At 36.9% G+C, this 19,498-nt stretch overlaps 1 protein-coding gene across 38 annotated transcripts in view; it reads right to left on the bottom strand.

Moving 5' to 3' along the window:
* Nucleotides 1–19,498, bottom strand: part of KCNMA1 (potassium calcium-activated channel subfamily M alpha 1) — a 469,740-nt gene that overhangs the window by 144,193 nt on the left and 306,049 nt on the right. For 33 of the 38 annotated variants that reach the window (XM_027460048.3, XM_027460038.3, XM_072039506.1 and 30 more), the window contains 3 exons: nt 17,555–17,725; nt 15,802–15,893; nt 292–402 (listed from right to left, as the gene is read on the bottom strand). In XM_027460048.3, the coding sequence (XP_027315849.1) occupies nt 292–402; nt 15,802–15,893; nt 17,555–17,725 (374 nt within the window). Of the gene's footprint in view, nt 1–291; nt 403–14,549; nt 14,624–15,599; nt 15,692–15,801; nt 15,894–17,554; nt 17,726–19,498 lie in introns of those variants that run through there. The other 5 variants (XM_027460055.3, XM_027460057.3, XM_027460058.3 and 2 more) reach the window with 3 other exon arrangements.

Genomic DNA, 19,498 nt, shown 5'->3' with positions numbered 1-19,498 from the left:
GATATCCAAACCATGGTTGACATGACTGGCTCTGAAGTCTGTTTGCTTGAAATACTCCTACAAGTGGGCTTAGCAATGCATTATAAAACAATTGCACAAAAATACTTTTTCTTAAAAATGCCTTGTATTGTTAAAAAAAAAAAAAAAAAAAAAAAAAAGAAAAATGAAATTGCATATATTCATTTTACAGTTGTTTGGAGTTTGAAAGGTCCTATATCTTCCCCCACGACATATTACTAAATTCAATGAGCTTTATTAACATGTGATAGGATTTATATTGAAAATACTCACTTATGCAGAAAGACGATTTCTACGTTGACATCATCCCTATCCTTGTGCAGGAAGTCCTTCAGGAAGTTGGACACACTTTCAAGTGTTATGTGACCACAGACAACTATGTGCCTGTTACAGAAAAATCAGTTACTTTCACAAAGAAAGTAAAACAAGCAAGCAAGAAAGCAAAGAATAAAACAGTAATTTTTTGGCCAAAAGAGTATTAGTCATCTTGACATTTCTTTAACACCTAATTCCACAAAGTCAGAAAAAATAAAACATCAATTCCAAAAGGTGATTTGCAATTCATAATACATACACATTTTCATCTGCAAACATTATTATCAACAAACCATTTGGTCAAGCCCATTTAAGAGCAAGTGGCATCATTTATATACATATTTATTAGCTATTAATATACCTAATAACAGGCCCATTTCAGTCATATTTCTCTATTTTACACATATGTTTTAAAAATCTTTGCCTCCTTTACCGAGAGATACTATTACATTTTATTTATTTTTTTTTTCCACAGTTGAAAGCTGACAGTTTGGCCAATGAAGGCAGCACAAAGCTTGCCAATTATAGGCCATAAGCAAATAAAAAAAAAAATAATCCTGCTGTAAATCCTACAGGGAGAATACATTACAATAAGAAATCATTAATTAACACACTATTGCAATAGATTGATTAAAGAACCAAAGCTTGAAATAAGGTTATAAAGGTACTCCACATTTTTCCATTTATACTGAACAGATGTATCTGACTATGCAAGATGGAAGCACATACCTACATATACATTCTTGAATTATACAAGAAGCTGAGGAACAGGTCTAGGAAATTGCACTCTTCCTGACTTAATGGATCATTGTTCCTTTAATATTGTAAAGCAAAGTCCAAAATTTTCTTGATTAGAACATCCTACATTGTCTCTCAGTTTCCTTCACGGAATAAACTCAACCCATATTCCATTACTCTGTTTTGTGACATTACTCCATTACTGTTTTATGACAGATGGTGATTTTGATATGCCTAGTGCTAATATTTCCAGTCATCGCGTTGCTTACAGAAGTCGGGAGGATGGACAAGGTGATACAGACAATTACCGAACTAAGAAAAACAGCTTCATTACAGCCATATGGTCTACACACAAATGCTTACAGAGACATAATTTCACAAACATATACAACCACTTGAGCTGCCAAATCTGAAGCATGGTATTTCAAAGGGAAAAAATAGACTGCCCAACCCTCACTTATTTCACAATTATTCTGTGGACAACTCAGTAATGCAGAAAGCCCATAGGCTGGAAACAACAAATAACAGGTGGCAGCAATGGTTATTAATGTAATGGGCCTATTCTTGCTTCATAATTTGGTGCTTGATGAAATGTGTGTGAAAATTGCACAGAACTCATTGGAAAAAGGATAATGATGCTGAGCAGAGAATAAATCAACAGCATATATCATGGTGTAAATAATATTACCATCACTGTACTGTTACTTTTGCATTGGCTCAGGTGGTCGCTAGGAAAGCAAAACACAGTATCAGACCAGCCCAGCACACTTTATGGTATTGTTCTACTACTACCACTTCTATAAACAGCGTAGGACAGTTTAAAAGGCTTACTTAGAAATATGATAATTTCAAACACTCCTCTTGTATGAGTTCTCAGTGACATCACCAGGCCTTGGATATAATTTTAGTCATAGTAACCACCAAAAAAATATACTTTTAATTCCTTTTGACAGGGAAAAAAATATATGTTGATATGAGATATTTAACATAGAATTCGATACTATGAACTTTTATTGCTAAACTAGCTACCTGGATTGTCAGCTTTGGATTCACCAAGATTTAGCTCAATCTTAACCTAAGATTTTGGTGCAGAAGTATACAAAACACTGTATGCTTATCAGACTGTAAGCACTTCAAAGCACAAAATCCCTAACTTCAAGCCTTACTGTTTTATGACATAGTAAGCACAATATCAGAAAACAAGACAAAATATATTAGCTCATACCTTTTTGGTGCAAAAAGTCCCAGAGGTTTCTTCTGGGATCTTTAGAGCTTGGCAAAATTTCCAGCAGCCTCTGTGCTGCATAAAACCATGCCTGAATTCCCAGTCTGAGAAGCACCTTTCCTCAGTTTCCCTAAGGGATCAAATCACCTGAGCTGCTGGCACTGTGTGTGCATGTATTATTGTGCATACAGTCTGATCAGAGGATAATAGCCTTTAATATAGGAGAAGATATTATTTCAAGCACTAAGATTCCCGCCCTATCAAATGGATGAATGTTCATGCATTAATGAATCAAATACATCAATGTAACTAGAATTTTTCAAAAAAGTTCAGATTCTGAAAAGATGTTCAATACCTTTGAAAATATGGACTAACTAAGGAGAAAAACTACAGAACACAGAGGTTGTAGCCCAAGTTAATCTATTACAGAAGAAATTTTCATAGGATTGCAAGATTACAGGATACATGAGGTTGGAAATGACCTCCAGAGGTCTTCTACTCCAAAAAAACTCCCACTAAAAGCAGCTGCATTTGGAACAATAATTCACTCTTGCTATGATTCTCATTCAGTACGGTTTCATACCAATCTGATTCAGTGAAAATAAAACATTTGGCTGTCAAATACACTTGCATTTGAGCATCAGGACTGATTATTTTGGAAGTGTCAGAAGGCATCTGCACCATGTGTTCATTTTAGCACTCTGATTTTGAGTTATTTAGGCATTATCCTTTCTTTCTGTCTTTGCTGTTCTCAGGATGCAAGACAGCATCCTGAGCAGTGACTGTAACAAAAAACTCTCCTGGTTTTCAAACAATGTTTTCTGATGAGAGACTAACATTAATTTTTGGTTGGAAACTCCCACAAAGAAATCTCCTTTTACCATAAATTATGTTTTTGCTTAGAAGTAGAAGAAATTGAAAACAGATTTCCTATTTGCCCAGAGAGAGTTATTCAGTACATTATCTTAGAAAACTAAGAGAGCTTATATTGTTCCAATCTGTCTTGTGTATGATCTGAAGATTTATAGCTTCCTCTGTTTGTGCCAATAATCATTCCCTTTCTATGCACCACCCAGTTTTTGCATGCACCATGAGGTAAAGTAAAGCCAATATATTGGATATCTTTTGCTTGCAGCTGGAGGTGCTTGGTAGGAAAATACTGTATTAATAACTTTGGTTCAACAGAAATGTCTAACCTCGGCATTTAGTTTTGTTTATGAAAATCCTCAGAAGTAATACAGCATTCATCTAAATCATTATTTTCTTTTTGTTACCTAAAAATGAAATTTAGAATTTTCCCTATAACATTGAAAACTAAACTTCATGATTTTAGATATTTTCATTTCTGATAAGCATTCAGGAGGACTACTACTTCTGTAAAGTAACAGTTGTCAGTGCAACTCTATCAGAGGCAAAATTTGGTGAATATAAGAATGGAAATCCATACTACACAATTGTAATGTTGCAAAAATCATCTTTTACAGAGAATACAAAGCCCATCAGGGGATATATGTCATCAAGCAATGGTGTCCAACTAATACATACGGTGACAGAAGGAAAAGTGCCACCAAAACCTCATCCCTAGATATGGGGAAGGCGGACTTCAGGCTGCTCAGGGAAATAGTCAGCAAGGTCCCCTGGGAAGCTGCTCTTGAAGGCCTTGATGTCCACCAGTGCTGGTCATTCTTTAAGCGATGCCTCCTAGAAGCACAAGATCAGGCAATTCCTAAATATCGCAAGTCAAGCAGGCGCGGCAGGAGGCCGGCGTGGCTGACCAGGAACATTCTTATGGAGATTAGGCGGAAACAGAGAGTGTTTCGCTACTGGAAGGAGGGCCAAGTGACATGGAAAGAATACAGGGATGCTGTTCGTGTTTGTAGGAAGAAAATTCGTGTGGCTAAAGCACACCTAGAGTTGAAGCTGGCTGTGTCTGTGAGAGAAAATAAAAAGGGTTTTTTTAGATATGTGAATGGAAAAAGGAGAACCAAAGAATGCATAGGGCCGCTCCTTGATAGGGAAGGTCTCCTCACAGACGATGACATAGGCAAAGCAGAGACGCTTAACGCCTTCTTTGCCTCTGTCTTCAATGCCGATGATGGGCTTCGGGACCCAGGGTGCCCTGAGCTGGAGGACCGGGACGGTGGGGATGACAAACTCCCAACCGACCCTGAACATGTGCGGGATTTGCTACTCCACCTGGATCCCTACAAGTCCATGGGTCCAGATGGGATTCATCCCCGGGTGCTGAAGGAGCTGGCGGACGTCATCGCGGAACCTCTCTCAATTATTTTTCAACGATCCTGGGAGTCTGGAGAGGTCCCGGTAGACTGGAAGCTGGCAAATGTTGTGCCGATTTTCAAGAAGGGTCAGAAAGAAGACCCTAGCAATTACAGGCCTGTCAGTCTCACGTCAGTGCCTGGTAAAATCATGGAGAAGATGGTTCTCGAACGTATTGAGGCGCACCTGGGGGACAAAGCAGTCATTGGTCCCAGCCAGCATGGGTTTGTGAAGGGTAGGTCCTGCCTAACTAACCTGATTTCCTTTTATGATAAGATCACCCGTATGGTGGACCAAGGGAAACCAGCTGATGTGATTTTTTTGGACTTCAGCAAGGCTTTTGACACGGTTTCCCATAGGATCCTACTGGACAAAATGTCCACCATACAGCTAAATAAAAACATCATACGATGGGTGAGCAATTGGCTAACGGGCAGGGCCCAAAGGGTTATGGTGAATGGCGCTGCGTCAGGCTGGCGGGCGGTCACTAGTGGGGTCCCTCAAGGCTCCATTTTAGGGCCGGTACTTTTCAATATTTTTATAAATGATCTGGATGTAGGAATAGAAGGTATTTTGAGCAAGTTTGCTGATGACACCAAACTTGGAGGAGTTGTGGACTCTGTTGAGGGTGGAAAGGCCTTGCAGAGGGATCTGGATAGGTTGGAGAGCTGGGCGATCACCAACCGCATGAAGTTCAATAAGAGCAAGTGCCGGGTCCTGCACCTGGGACGGGGAAACCCTGGCTGCACGTACAGACTGGGCGATGAGACGCTGGAGAGCAGCCTAGAAGAGAGGGATCTGGGGGTCGTGGTAGACAGCAAGTTGAATATGAGCCGGCAGTGTGCCCTGGCAGCCAGGAGGGCCAACTGTGTCCTGGGGTGCATCAAGCACGGCATCGCTAGTAGGTCGAGGGAGGTGATTGTCCCGCTCTACTCTGCGCTGGTGCGGCCTCACCTTGAGTACTGTGTGCAGTTCTGGGCACCACAGTATAAAAAGGACATGAAACTGTTGGAGAGTGTCCAGAGGAGGGCTACGAAGATGGTGAAAGGCCTGGAGGGGAAGACGTACGAGGAACGGCTGAGGGCACTGGGCCTGTTCAGCCTGGAGAAGAGGAGGCTGAGGGGAGACCTCATCGCAGTCTACAACTTCCTCGTAAGGGGGTGTCGAGAGGCAGGAGACCTTTTCTCCATTAACACCAGCGACAGGACCCGCTGGAATGGGGTTAAGTTGAGGCAGGGGAAGTTTAGGCTTGACATCAGGAGGGGGTTCTTCACAGAGAGAGTGGTTGCACACTGGAACAGGCTCCCCAGGGAAGTGGTCACTGCACCGAGCCTGACTGAATTTAAGAAGAGATTGGACTGTGCACTTAGTCACATGGTCTGAACTTGGGTAGACCTGTGCGGTGTCAACAGTTGGACTTGATGATCCTTAAGGGTCCCTTCCAACTCAGGATATTCTATGATTCTATAATCCATTCTTCTCCCATATCCATCTTCCTAATGGTCATTGATTACCAAATACAGAAGAATACACTTAAATAAGAAAATTATTACCCAGATGAAATTCTCTACAATACCTTATTTTTTTCCTCTCAAGTACTGACAATGAAACATCATCTAAAAATGCAACAGCTCCTTATAAAGTAAACAATATTGCTGATATAAGGTCCCTACCCACCACAAATACAAATAGTTTCAGGAAGAAAAAATGAAACAAGCAAAAACTAAAACATATAGAATTCCTACATGAGATAATTGAGAACATATGCTTAATCCATGTAAATAGCACTGTAAATGAAAACAGATCCACTGTGAACACGATTCTTCAAAAAGGATTTTTACATGGTTCTTCCTTCAGAGGACACAATACAAAATGCAAATCTTTTGCCTGTTTATTTTGAAAGAAATTATATCCATTTTATTGGAACAAGTATAAAGAACTTGAAAAAACTCACTTTAACTAGTCTGTCATAATAAATCAAAGATAATAAATAGAAAATTCTGTTCAGCATTCAGTTGAATACAGTGTTCACTTGTCAAGTAACTGAATGATATATGGCACATATTGACCTAGATGTCTCTATAAAACTATAATATTTATATCAAATACATATGCCCAGATATCTTTATCATCTTTCTGCTTAGTTTTCTGATCATACCTTTAACTATCAACCATCTCAATTCTTTTTTTTTTTTTTTTTTTTGCATACCAGTAGCAGACTGCTGTGGTTGAAATCAAAATGTCCTTCTAAAGTCTGTTTTTTTTTTTCAATCAACAAAGAAGAGGTCTCGGTCACTTTGTCTTCCTAACAGAAGTCAATAAATGTCAACAGATTCTGTAGATATGATCTTCTTGTTTATCTGTTAAATTAGTATATTTAAAGAATGCTGATGTATAATACATTGCTAGCTGCTTGTGCTTTTATGATTTACCCCAATATTAAGATACTATTAATTCAGTTCAATTAAGTGACAATTCTACACTTGTGTTTGTGTCTCTCCCCCTATTACTCAGTTAAACACATGCCTAATTTTAACATAAACTCTCAGGCTAATACAGATAGAGTAATTGGTGATATACAATCATGATTTGATATTTTTCTCTTTCTTCACAGAAGACTTGATGAAGCTCTAAGGACCACTTATTACTAATATTGGCTCTAGCCAATATGTACAGTGAGACTTTCAAATAGCCAGATTAATATATTACAATATTTTAATTATAAAAAGGAAACAAACAACAATAACAAATCTTGATGATGTATTACATATATGCCAAAGCCAATACTGAGAACCATCCACCTGGCGTGGACACTTCTGGACAAAAGAAAAAGAATATTAAAACAAAAGAAAACAAAACAAAACAAACAAAAAAAAAAACCACCACAGTCTTTATCTTAACCTATCACTTTTTTTCTGATTCTCTCCCCAATCCCACTGGGGAGGAAAGGTTAGCAAATGGCTGTGGTGCTTAGCTGTCAGCTGGGTTAAACCATAACTCCATCTGTAAACTCTCTATTCTCTCATAGAAACTATCTATTCTTTCCAACAGGTTCCACACTCTTCAGATTCTTTCATACATGAGTGAAGAAAAAGGAATTAGTTAACATCAGAAAACACTCAAAAGGGCAAGATATACATTCAGTATAGACTATGCTATATAGGTCAGTGGATCATACATCAGATTAAAATAAACGGAAAATCATTAATGTCACTCATTTAAACATTACCTCTGATGCAGACATGAATTTACTGTGCGATCATTATATATATTAAGAACCAAGAAGAAATAATTTCAATTTCTTAAACTCAAACTTGTTAATGGGCACAAAAAATGTACAGCCATATACAAGACCCTGATTAGTTGTGAATTATGACAGCTACAAAACTGTGGCAAGCACATATATATATTCAGGTTTCAGTCTTGCTCAGTGAATATTGGTGGTATGTCACTGGCAACACTTAAATGCTAGACAGTGTTTTTCTGAACCAAATAGAAATAATACAGAAAAATTCCGTTATGTAGGTTCTCAGATATTTCATGCCCACCAAAGTGAGATTTGTATTAGAGAAGAGGCTTACTGAGTGCATTTCAGTGACTTTATTCCTGGATAAATGGCACACTCCCTTGTTTAAACTGCATATTACAGTGTGCATCTCAGTTTGTTTGCAACAGCATGTTCTCCTAAGTGATTCACTGTAAGCTTCTTTATTTCATCTTCCTTGCTCAGGTACAGTTAAATGAAATTACCTTACATTATCATGATCTAAGAACTTGTGCAACACTTGTCTATAAAGCAATTTAAGAAATAAAAGTTAATATTCTTAGCTTGATGCATGCCTATGAAACTGCAATCATAAGAAGAAAGCACAGCAATTTGTTTCTGCTGCAGTCTGGATTAGATGAGAGGCTTCCACCAATTTAAAGGACAGAGACTTATTCTTTCATTCAGTCTTGATGGTACTATCATCCCTATCTACAGTACTTCTCCTTTCATAAAAACACCACAACATTAGACACAACACAGCTACATCACCATGAGAAATTAGTGCATAATTTAGTATAAAAAGAAGCAGTTAAAACTGTTAAATGTTACTGCATATACAAGAGGTCCATACTAGAAAGCTTGTAGTGCAACACAGGAGTAAACCGTATCTCCACTGTTATCATCTCACTTGCAAACAAACTTTAATCTGATGCTATAATCACACAAAACCCTAGGCTTCCTTATCAGACACCAGACACGCCCTGTTATTATTTATGAAATGTATTATATTTTCTTCTGAATTAATTGTTATGCTTCCACTATTACTCTTCTTCAAAGTTGCCTTAGGGGCTTTTTGACTTCTCAGTAAGCCTTTAAAGACAATGCAGAAAGTAGCAAAAGCTTTAAAATTTTTGAGCATTTCATTCATGACTACAGCCAGTGCATTTCTTGCCATTGAAATCACCCCAAAGTATCATGACTGATATTCTGCAAGAGCACCTGAGAGGAAACAAAGAAGTCATAATTCCTTAAAACTTGCTGATTAATTCACCACTTCTGGCATCTCATGTTCCCTTTCCTGGAATGTCCACACTGAAAATCATGGCTTGTATATTTTGTGGAACATGGTAAATCAGGGAATTTATAGAACAGAGTCAGTCTTGAGACAAAATTTGGACAGCAACATCTACTACTTTGATGCCTAACCCAAAAAAGCTTTTTCAAAGTTTAGGCAGAGAGAACGAAAGAAGTTAATTATTTATTTTTTTTTTTACACTTAACTAGAAGTATAAAATTATTCAGGATCTGAACGTGATTTGAGACCTAGAAGACTCTTTTAAAAAAAGTCATAATATTGTTATATATCACTTCCCACACTTCCCTTCTTGCTTTCACAAGAATGGATATATTTAATAAGTATGCAAAAATGAGGGGAAAAGTCTGTCCTACTAGTTCTATCTGTCAGTCTATTTAACACTCATCAGATTTTCTTTATCACTAAGTGAGACTTCATTTGAAACAGTGGGATTAGAAGAATGGCTAGCAGATGGAAAATGGAGACACCCCTGGGGATCATAATGCAATCCATGTCACATTCTCTTATTACAGCCTCATCCCACTGGAATATAGTATCTTACATATTGTATCAAATTATTTAATATAATCTAATGTCACTTTCTTCAGAGCTATGTCTCATTACTGTTGCAAGTGGACCTTTGCCAAAAGTATTTGGATAAGCTTTAAAAAAAAATTGTTCTAATTTTTAATCAAATTCAAATGTCTAATGAATCCAAGATGGTCTGTCAACTTAAATTATCTGTTTGTCTTTCTGTTTACCATATCTATCTTTCCGCAGTTTTTATTTTTCTCTGTGAAGTTTAGTTATTGAATCCCATGTTTCCTTCTGGAAGGAATCTCTAACAGATGATTCTTCCCATTGACTTACTGATGATTTGCTAATTTATGGCTTATAAACTTCAGAAATCTGAAGAAATCTCTGGGAAGTAGAGCAGATCATGAGAGAAAGGAAACAGGATATTTGAATAGCTTATACAGTAAAGAACTGTGATGGCATTAAAATACAATGTTTAATCTTGAACATTAACTAGAGTAATATGTAAAGATCATTTAAAACATCCTTTGAAAATTTAACAAAATTTAGTTTATTTACTATCAGGGCAACAAAAAATAATAAAATTCCCTTTCACTGTCTATATTCATGTGAAGCCATGTTGCTGCCTCATAAAAAGTTTTCACTGGAGCTGATAGGAACATTGCATACAAAAGGAAAAACATTTTAGACCAATAAATTAAAAGGTAATAATTAAATGCAGAGGAAATAATGGAAAAGAAACAAACAAACAAACAACAAAAAACACATTAAGTTATCCAGAGCCTCTTTCAGTCCATCAGTTTACCAGTGTTGTTTCCATCTGTTTTCTAGAGATTTGTGCAGGCTAACTAACAAAAAGATAATGCCTTCAAATGGAAAATACTTCACAGAATTAAAATCCAGTCTGAATATATGAATGCATAAATACAAAAATGAAAAAACTTACTAGGAACAATCTTGATTCTCAAATAAATGAGTAAATTCAGAATAAAAAGTCAATTACAAATTATCAGATGTAAAACATATCTGAATCTTCAAACAAACCTCAGACCAGACCTGGATAATATGAAGGTTAAAAATAAATAAGAAAATATGTGTTTATATATGTATGGCTTAATAGGAATAACAGCCTATTTTTAAAGCCCTATTCTGGGTAGGACTGAAAGTGTAAGCTCCAAACATCACAAAAAGCACATTAGCAAAATTTTAGTGATCCCCAAACCAAATGTTTATTGAAGAAAAATTCAATAAGTCACTCAAAAATTCAAAAGTCACTCATGTATGACTTAAAGCTTGAATTCTATAGTTAAGAGGTTAGATGGAGCACTTCGGAAAAGCATCCAAAGACAAAGTGATCACTCTTCCATCCTTCCAGATGTGTATAGGTTAACATGAACTAACCTGTAAGCTTATTGCTCTTAGTCTAAAAAATAATAGTCTACCAGCACAACGAAATTCATGATAGCATGACCTTTTCATCCCTCTATGATACTTCACTTAAAAAAGGACCCCTTCAATACTATTTCATGAGCTCTACAGACATGTAACAAAGATCCTGAGATCGTGAAAAGAGTAAGGCATCCTGTAAGTCTTAAAGAGAAAAGAGCTAAATGTGGATAGCATGTACGGAACTGGCTGATGGTCTCAAAATTATTCAGAAGAATGGAAAATATTAATATCATAAACATTCAAACTGTATATCATTTCAGTTTGTTAGTGATAAAAACAAACGTCAAAACCAACCAACCAAAAAGAAAAATCGTAAAACTTCCCCTGCTCTTATATATAGATACATATTATTTTCTAAATTGATGTCTAATCTAGACCTTTGCAGAGCTTTTATAATATTGTAATAAATAGATCATATCTTTTCCTTCTCCACCCCATAACTTGTTACATCTAGCTTTTATCTCCAGTATTTTGTCTATTAAAAACACTAGTTATTAATGATAATAGTTTTTCACTAATTTACTGAACATTTACTTTATTTTCTCACCTTCTGCATTAAGCATATTTTATGTAAGTCTATTTTAATAAGATTCTATGTCCTATAGAATATTGCAGATATTTTTCATTGTGATGACATTATGCTTAGTGATGAAGCAATTAATTAGAGTTTAACTTTCATTATAAATTTTTGTCTACTGTGTATTTCAAAAGCATTCATCATCTTCAGAAAGCATAAACGTGACTCATATAAGTCTCACAAAAATTCTGTCAGGTAGTTACGAGTCTATTACAATAAATAGTTTTTTTCTATAATACTTAAAGTATTTTATTATATCAGTAAAACATTGGATAATATATATAGAATATAATATGTATTATCTGCTTTGCAAAAATTATTTCCACAAAATGTAAAATCATATACTACAGAATAAATCCACAGAAATGGATGGAAAGACAGGAAGTAGAAACAGCAGTAGTGACTGATGTGAGCAGTAGTGGCTCATATGATATAACAGAAACTACGTAGAAAACTAGAAAATTAAGGAGGTTACTCTATTGTTATCATAAGATACCTCTTATGAACATTTAAAAACAATATTTTTCAAGTTCTGATTGCTTCTTATGTCTGAATTTTATTTTAAAGTTACATCTTAGATATCTTAGATTTATATTTATTTTAATATCAAAATATTTTCTGTCTCTGTAATTATAGCCTGGTCTTCTCCATGTCATTTGTATTTAGCGGTGATTCTAGCATGAAAAAATCGTTTTGCATAAAATTAAACTAACTAAACTTAGAAAGCCCCTTTTTTATCTACTGACTATCTGTGTCCTGTATCAGGACACAGTAAAAACTTTAGAGAGTCTTCTGATGAACTCATCTGTGCACAGTAGCAAAGCAGCTGTTTAACACAAATCTCATTACCTATCAGATCTCACTGTTTACAAATCTGAAATTCAAGATAAGGATTATTATCCTTTTGGGTAACATTTTTGTTTGTTTTCTTTTTTTTTTTTTTTTCCCCACTTGGTTGCAATTGTGACAACTAATCATCAAATGACACCTGTCATCAAATGTGTATGTTTGATCTTAGTCACATTTTGTATAGATATGCTGGTGTGCATTTTGCCTTATATGCAACAGCAAGTACTGTTGCTGTTTTAACAGACGAGACTTCAGTCAAAGGCTGTAATAATATTCCTACTTTATATTCTGTGAGACCTTAGAAGTCTCATTACAGGAATACATTATTAAGCAGAGATTGTAAATCAAATTAAAAATAACATAAATAAAAAAAATCCCTGTGGAAATTTCTAACAAAGCTATCTAGTAGTAGATTTAACCAGTGATAATTGCATACAGAGAGAGAAGTATGTATCTTTATTGTGGGAAATTATTCCTAGTTTATGAGACCTTTGGGGACCTTACTGGCTGAAAAATAAAATGAAATGTGAGATTAAAATTGCTGGTGTTTTCTTTTTTTTTTTTTTTTCTCCCTTTAGGAAGTGGAGCCTGTAGAACTTTTTATGCATACATTCCATCTCCCAGTTCAACAGCTACAATTCTTTAGTAAGACTGTCCTTGTAATAATAAAGCATATAGTGCAATCCTTAAAAGATATGAAATCATATGTTAATTTTAACTACCCATCTAGATTTTTAGTAGTCATATGGAAGCATGTTATTCCAGACATAATTCATGAGGACACATTATATATATAAATACTACAGATTCCATGTACTTATCTATTTTGGATAAAGAATTAAAAGTGCACACATTTGCTATTTTAAGAGTTGAAACGAACTCTTTCAACAAAATTTAGCTGCTTTCATTTTCTACATGCATTTAATTTTATCTGAAAATTTTCTGACACTAGAAATAGAACAACTGTAGTTTCTCATTATGTTTGCTGCCAGAATCTATGCTTGGTTGTTCAACTAAAGACCTTATATTGCTAATTACTACCACATGCCCATATCCCAAGCAAAGGAAAACTTATTGGTTCTGACAATCCATTCTCTCATCACTGAATTCTAAATGAAAACTTAAATTTTGGCCAAACATAACATTTCATCAATCTTGTTCTACTGACTGCAAAAGCAACATCAAACAGGGATTGTTAATAGCTTTTTACTGTGCAGTTCCCAAGCTTAGATTCTCTGATGAAAGACCCACATGAGCAAAAGACTTCTTTTAACTACTTAGTAATTAACATTTGAACCAGAAAACAATGCATAAAGTAAATTGAAAATTTAGTATGTTGATGACAGAGATGAGTTCCAATTGACAAGTTATATGGGCAGTAGAGGTCAGCAGAGAAAGCACTAATGACAGTGAGCTAAAAACAAGTAGATAGTGCATATAAAGACAAAAAGAAAAGGTGAGAAATTGAAATGAAGAATGCCCCAAAGCTATCAGGAAGTCTTTGATCTAGAGTTGAGGTTTTCAGGATATGGGGTTCTGACTGAAGATCAAGTCCAAGTTCAGAGACATCAGAGCAATGCTAGGTACTAGTGACAATGTAGAAGGGGGGAGACTACAACTCTGTACGCAAAATAGTTTTAAAGCCACATTTACATCTGCCATAACTCTTTTGTAGCTTCAAAACCAAAAACATCAATTCTCCATTTAGAAAACCTCTCTTGAGAAAACAGGTATGAATACAAGTATGAAGCTGAGTAGGCCTCTGTTACAAATAAACATTTTGGGAAATTAATGACACTTCTTTCAGAAATACAGTGCAAGTTTCCAACATTAGTGTTTGCCAGAAAAGAAAAAACAAAGCAAAGCAAAACAAAACAAAACAAAACAAAAAAAAACACTTTAGACGTTTGAGGGTAGCTTAAAAACAGAATTATTGAAGTTGTCATTTATATGCTTATTATTCGTTAATTACTATAAGATATAACTAACACCACCACCAACAAAAAAAAGGATCGATCTACCTGGCGATGTAAATCAGTACTCTTGAATTAGTTCTGTGGGGCATTTGCAGTCTTTCTGCTCCACAAAGAGGAGAAAGAATTTACCATAATGCACATCTATGAAATGATGCATGGGTGATAATTTGAAAGGAACAAGGTGAAAAATATATCTGCTTGAAGTACAGAGAGGGACAATTAATTAGATATGTTTCTTGGAGATCTTTCGTATTGTTCTATGGAAGCAATTTCATATAACTTGTTGTTCAGGGGACAAATGTATTTTTTTATAGTGAAAAGTGAATTTCATAATGATATGTAATGACACAGAGGATGGCAACGTTAATGGTGATATAAAGAAGAAAATAATATATCTATAAGTACATCTAGTTCATTAAAGGCTATACGCCATCAGGTCTAGATGCTGGGAATGCCATAATAAGCTAGTTTTAACTTGGTAAAGAAACAGGCTTTCAAAAGAAACGAAATAAGCTAATGTGGTGTAATAAAGGTAGCTGTTGCTAGAAGACAAAATTATTATTATTATTATCATACTTCACTGATCCTAAAGCTACTACTTTCTCTTTTTAAGATAGACTTTACAAGGTTAGTGGAAGAGATCACTTTAAAAACCCCTCGTCATAGATCCTAAAACTATGATTTTGTGCAATATCCATTTACAGTTAATAGTTGGTGCATGAAATCTGAATCTGTTTCAACATTTTTCATATTGAAAGATTTCTTATTGAAGGTTTTTCTTATTGAAACACCACTATTAATTGCCTGACAGAGTTATGGAATAACCTGATAAACATAAATATTTTATACAACAGCAAACTGGAGTTTTGTAGTCTGAGTGGTATCCAGGTTTTCTTGAAGAAGGGCCAAAATGTTGTGACATAGCGCAGCATAGCCCAGGTCTCTGTAGTGTGACAATTCTCCAGTGGTAACATCTGATATCGAAGAATACAGCCTTTTAAGCTGTTAAGTCAGCTATTACCACCTTCAGGGGCTGTTCAAAGTCACACAACCACACCTGCTTTTTTTTGACTTACTTTCTGCCTCGAGTTGAGTTAAAAGTCCCGCCGTATTTCTTCCGATTAAGGATGAGAGCAGCAATTTCTGGCACGTAGCGAGCAAACATTGCCTACATGCATGAAACAAAAACACAAAAAAAAAAAAAAAAAAAAAAAAGAAAATGGCATGCAGAGAGTGTTCTACTGCAGCAGAGGCAGCAGAGCCTCTTGGGATACTTACTTTCTTCCACTAACCGCACTATAGGAACCACCATATTTCTTGCGGTTTCCTATTAACTCTATGATTTCAGGGACGTAGCTGGCAAACATGGCCTAAGAAGAAGATAGGAGACAGAAGAAAAGACTAAAAAGAGAGGCCAAAGAAAGGGGGATGATGAATATTTTCAGAAGATATATATATCTTTAAGATCTGAAAATGCAAAAGAATTAGATTTGGGAAGGTGTTTAAAAAAGAAAATTTTAAAAATGTAAAAGTTCTTATCAAACAAAACATGAGGGTTCAATGTAAAAGTTGGTCTTGGAGAAGGTGCATACTTTATAAATTAAGAAAATGGTAAAAAAGGGAAAATGGGCTCACAAAACAAAACAAGAACAAAATGAATTCAAATTGCAATCTAATCATAAAGTACAGTTAGGTTTAATTCTTCCTGTAAAGGGGAGGGGAAAAAAACTATCCATCTCCACTGCAAAAACCAAAACCAAGTATTACCATAACGGTTGCATTTCTATTTTAAAAGACAGATTTGTTCCCCTGTGATTAGGATTTAAACAAACACAAAAAGATGTAGTGAGGGTCAATGCCCCTGCTGAGAAACAAAACAGTCACCACCACCACCCCCCCCAAAAAAAAAAAAAAAAGGAAAAAAAGGAAAAAAAAACACAAAAGTTTATGTTTTTTAAAAGGATTGGAATAACATGTGATAGGAAAAAAATAAAAAATAAAAAAAGGGTTTAAGGAGAAAAAAAATATTCTGCCATGTTTTGTCCAACAAACATCTTCCTTGTGGCTGGATACTTCGAAGAGCTACTGCCAGTTAGCATGGTCTCTCTCTTCATGTCAATAAACATAGATGGGAATGCATATATATATGTGTGTGTGCGTGTGTCTGACATATATGGCATTCATAACATCAGTTACATACATATCACCTTTGTAAGATGTATGTATATGTGAAATCAATATATAAGAATAAAATAACAATACATGTGTATGTATGTCAATTAACATATACTGTTAATCATCTGTAAAGAACTTACCTTGCACTGTATGAATAAACCTTGCTGTTTTAGAGAGAAACATTGCAACAGGCCCCATAATATTATTAATATTGACATATAATAGAAAAGTTGACACAAGACAAGTAGCAACTTTGTTGCTATGTATGTACAGGACAAAGAACACCAGAATTTGCTGATATAAAATGATTCTGGTTATGGCCATGGTTTGTGTGATAAACTGTGAGTTAAAATTGTACTACATGACATGAAAAGATGTTTGAAATTAAAGAGAATGTGGTTTGCCACCAGGATCCGGCAAGCTGCTCTTTAAGGCAGTCCAAAGCCACAGTGTTTGTTGGAATTCTGGGAAGGAACACAGAAGGGTGGGTAGACTTCTGAAACCGCAAAGTGTCTCTAAGTAACAACAGCATCCTCAAAAAATGCCCTACACTCGGTCACTGGAAAGTAAAAAACTAGGAATAAGTTTATAAGTGGAAAGGCTAAAGCACTTATTCACATGCATTACGCATTTAAGAGGGACAATAACAATTCTGACTCCACTACCTGACAAGCTCTGCCAAATATTAATCTACAGAATAAAATATGGTGTGCGTCAAACTTATTTAAGAGTTCAATAATTAATTTTAATTTACTAAGCCATATATTATTATTTCTTCAATTATAGCACTGAGATATAAAAGGTCAAGTTTTAACGTAGCAGGAATAAATAATAAGTAACAAAATTATTATTTTACCAATCCTCCAAGGATGAAGAAGACCATGAAAAGGCGACCAAGGGTTGTTTTTGCATAAACATCTCCATAACCAACAGTGGACATTGTAACCATCAGTAAATAAACACATTCCCAATATGTTAGCTGTTGATTATTTTGGAAATTTTCCCATGGATCCCCTGAGTTCTCCACCTAAAATGTACAAGAAAATATATTATTAATAATTAAAGAAGTAACAAAAATCAACTCTACTGATAAAGATATATATATATCAGCATCACAGAATCACAGAATTATCTAGGTTGGAAGAGACCTCAAGATCATTGAGTCCAACCTCTGACCTAACACTAAGTCCTCCACTAAACCATATCACTAAGCTCTACATCTAAATGTCTTTTCAAGACCTCCAGGGATGGTGACTCAACCACTTCCCTGGGCAGCCCATTCCAATGCCTCACAATCCTCTTGCTAAAGAAGTTCTTCCAACCTAAAACTCCCCTGGTGCAACTTAAGCCCATTCCCCCTCGTCCTGTCACCAGGCACATGGGAGAATAGGCCAACCCCCACCTCTCTACAGCCTCCTTTAATGTACTTATAAAGAGCGATAAGGTCGCCCCTGAGCTTCCTCTTCTCCAGGCTGAACAAGCCCAGCTCCCTCAGATGCTCCTTGTAAGACTTGTTCTCCAGACCCCTCACCAGCTTCATCACCCTTCTCTGGACTCGCTTGAGCACCACCATGTCCTTCTTGTAGCGAGGGGCCCTAAACTGAACACACTACTCGAGGTGCGGCCTCACCAGAGCAGAGTACAGGGGGACGATCACCTCCCTAGCCCTGCTGGCCACACTGCTTCTTATGCAAGCCAGGATGCCGTTGGCCTTCTTGGCCACCTGAGCACACTGCTGGCTCATATTCAGCCGACTATCCACCAATACTCCCAGGTCCTTCTCTGCCTGGCAGCTTTCCAACCACTCATCTCCCAGCCTGTAGCTCTGCTTGGGGTTATTGGGCCCCAGGTGCAGGACCCGGCACTTGGCCTTGTTGAACTTCATACAGTTGACCTCAGCCCATCGGTCCAGCCTATCCAGATCCTCCTGCAGAGCCTTCCTACCCTCGAGCAGATCGACACACGCACCTAACTTGGTGTCATCTGCAAACTTACTGAGGGTGCACTCGATCCCCTCGTCCAGATCATCAATAAAGATATTAAAGAGGACCGGCCCCAGCACCGAGCCCTGGGGAACGCCACTAGTGACCGGCCTCCAGCTGGATTTGACTCCATTCACCACAACTCTTTGGGCCCAGCTATCCAGCCAGTTTCTAACCCAATGAAGCGTATGCCAGTCCAAGCCACAAGCAGCCAGTTTCTTGAGGAGAATGCTGTGGGAAACAGTGTCAAAAGCCTTGCTAAGTGTCAACCACATCCACCGCCTTTCCCTCATCCACCAAGCTCATCACTTTGTCATAGAAGGAGATCAAGTATTTCAAGCAGGACCTGCCTTTCATAAACACATGCTGACTGGGCCTGATTGCCTGCTTGCCCTGTAAGTGCCACGTGATGACTCTCAAGATAATCTGCTCTATGAGTTTCCCTGGCACTGAGGTCAAACTGACAGGCCTACAGTTTCCCGGGTCTGCCCTCCAGCCCTCCTTGTAGATGGGCATCATGTTTGCTAGCCGCCAGTCGACTGGGACCTCCCCCAACAGCCAGGACTGCTGATAAATGATGGTAAGCGGCTTGGCCAGCTCCTCCGTCAGTTCTCTCAGTATCCTTGGGTGGATCCCATCTGGCCCCATCGACTTGCATTCATCCAAGTGCCATAGCAGGTCACCAACCATTTCCTCATGGATAGTGAGGGCCACATTCTGCTCCCCATCCCCTTCCACCAGTTCAGGGTACTGGGTATCCAGAGAGCAACTGTTTTTGCCGCTAAATACTGAGGCAAAGAAGGCATTAAGCACCTCCG

The sequence above is a fragment of the Anas platyrhynchos genome, chromosome 6 (assembly GCF_047663525.1).
Source record: "Anas platyrhynchos isolate ZD024472 breed Pekin duck chromosome 6, IASCAAS_PekinDuck_T2T, whole genome shotgun sequence".
In the NCBI taxonomy this organism is placed as follows: Eukaryota; Metazoa; Chordata; class Aves; order Anseriformes; family Anatidae; genus Anas; species Anas platyrhynchos.
This window is presented reverse-complemented; position numbering and strand designations above follow the sequence as displayed.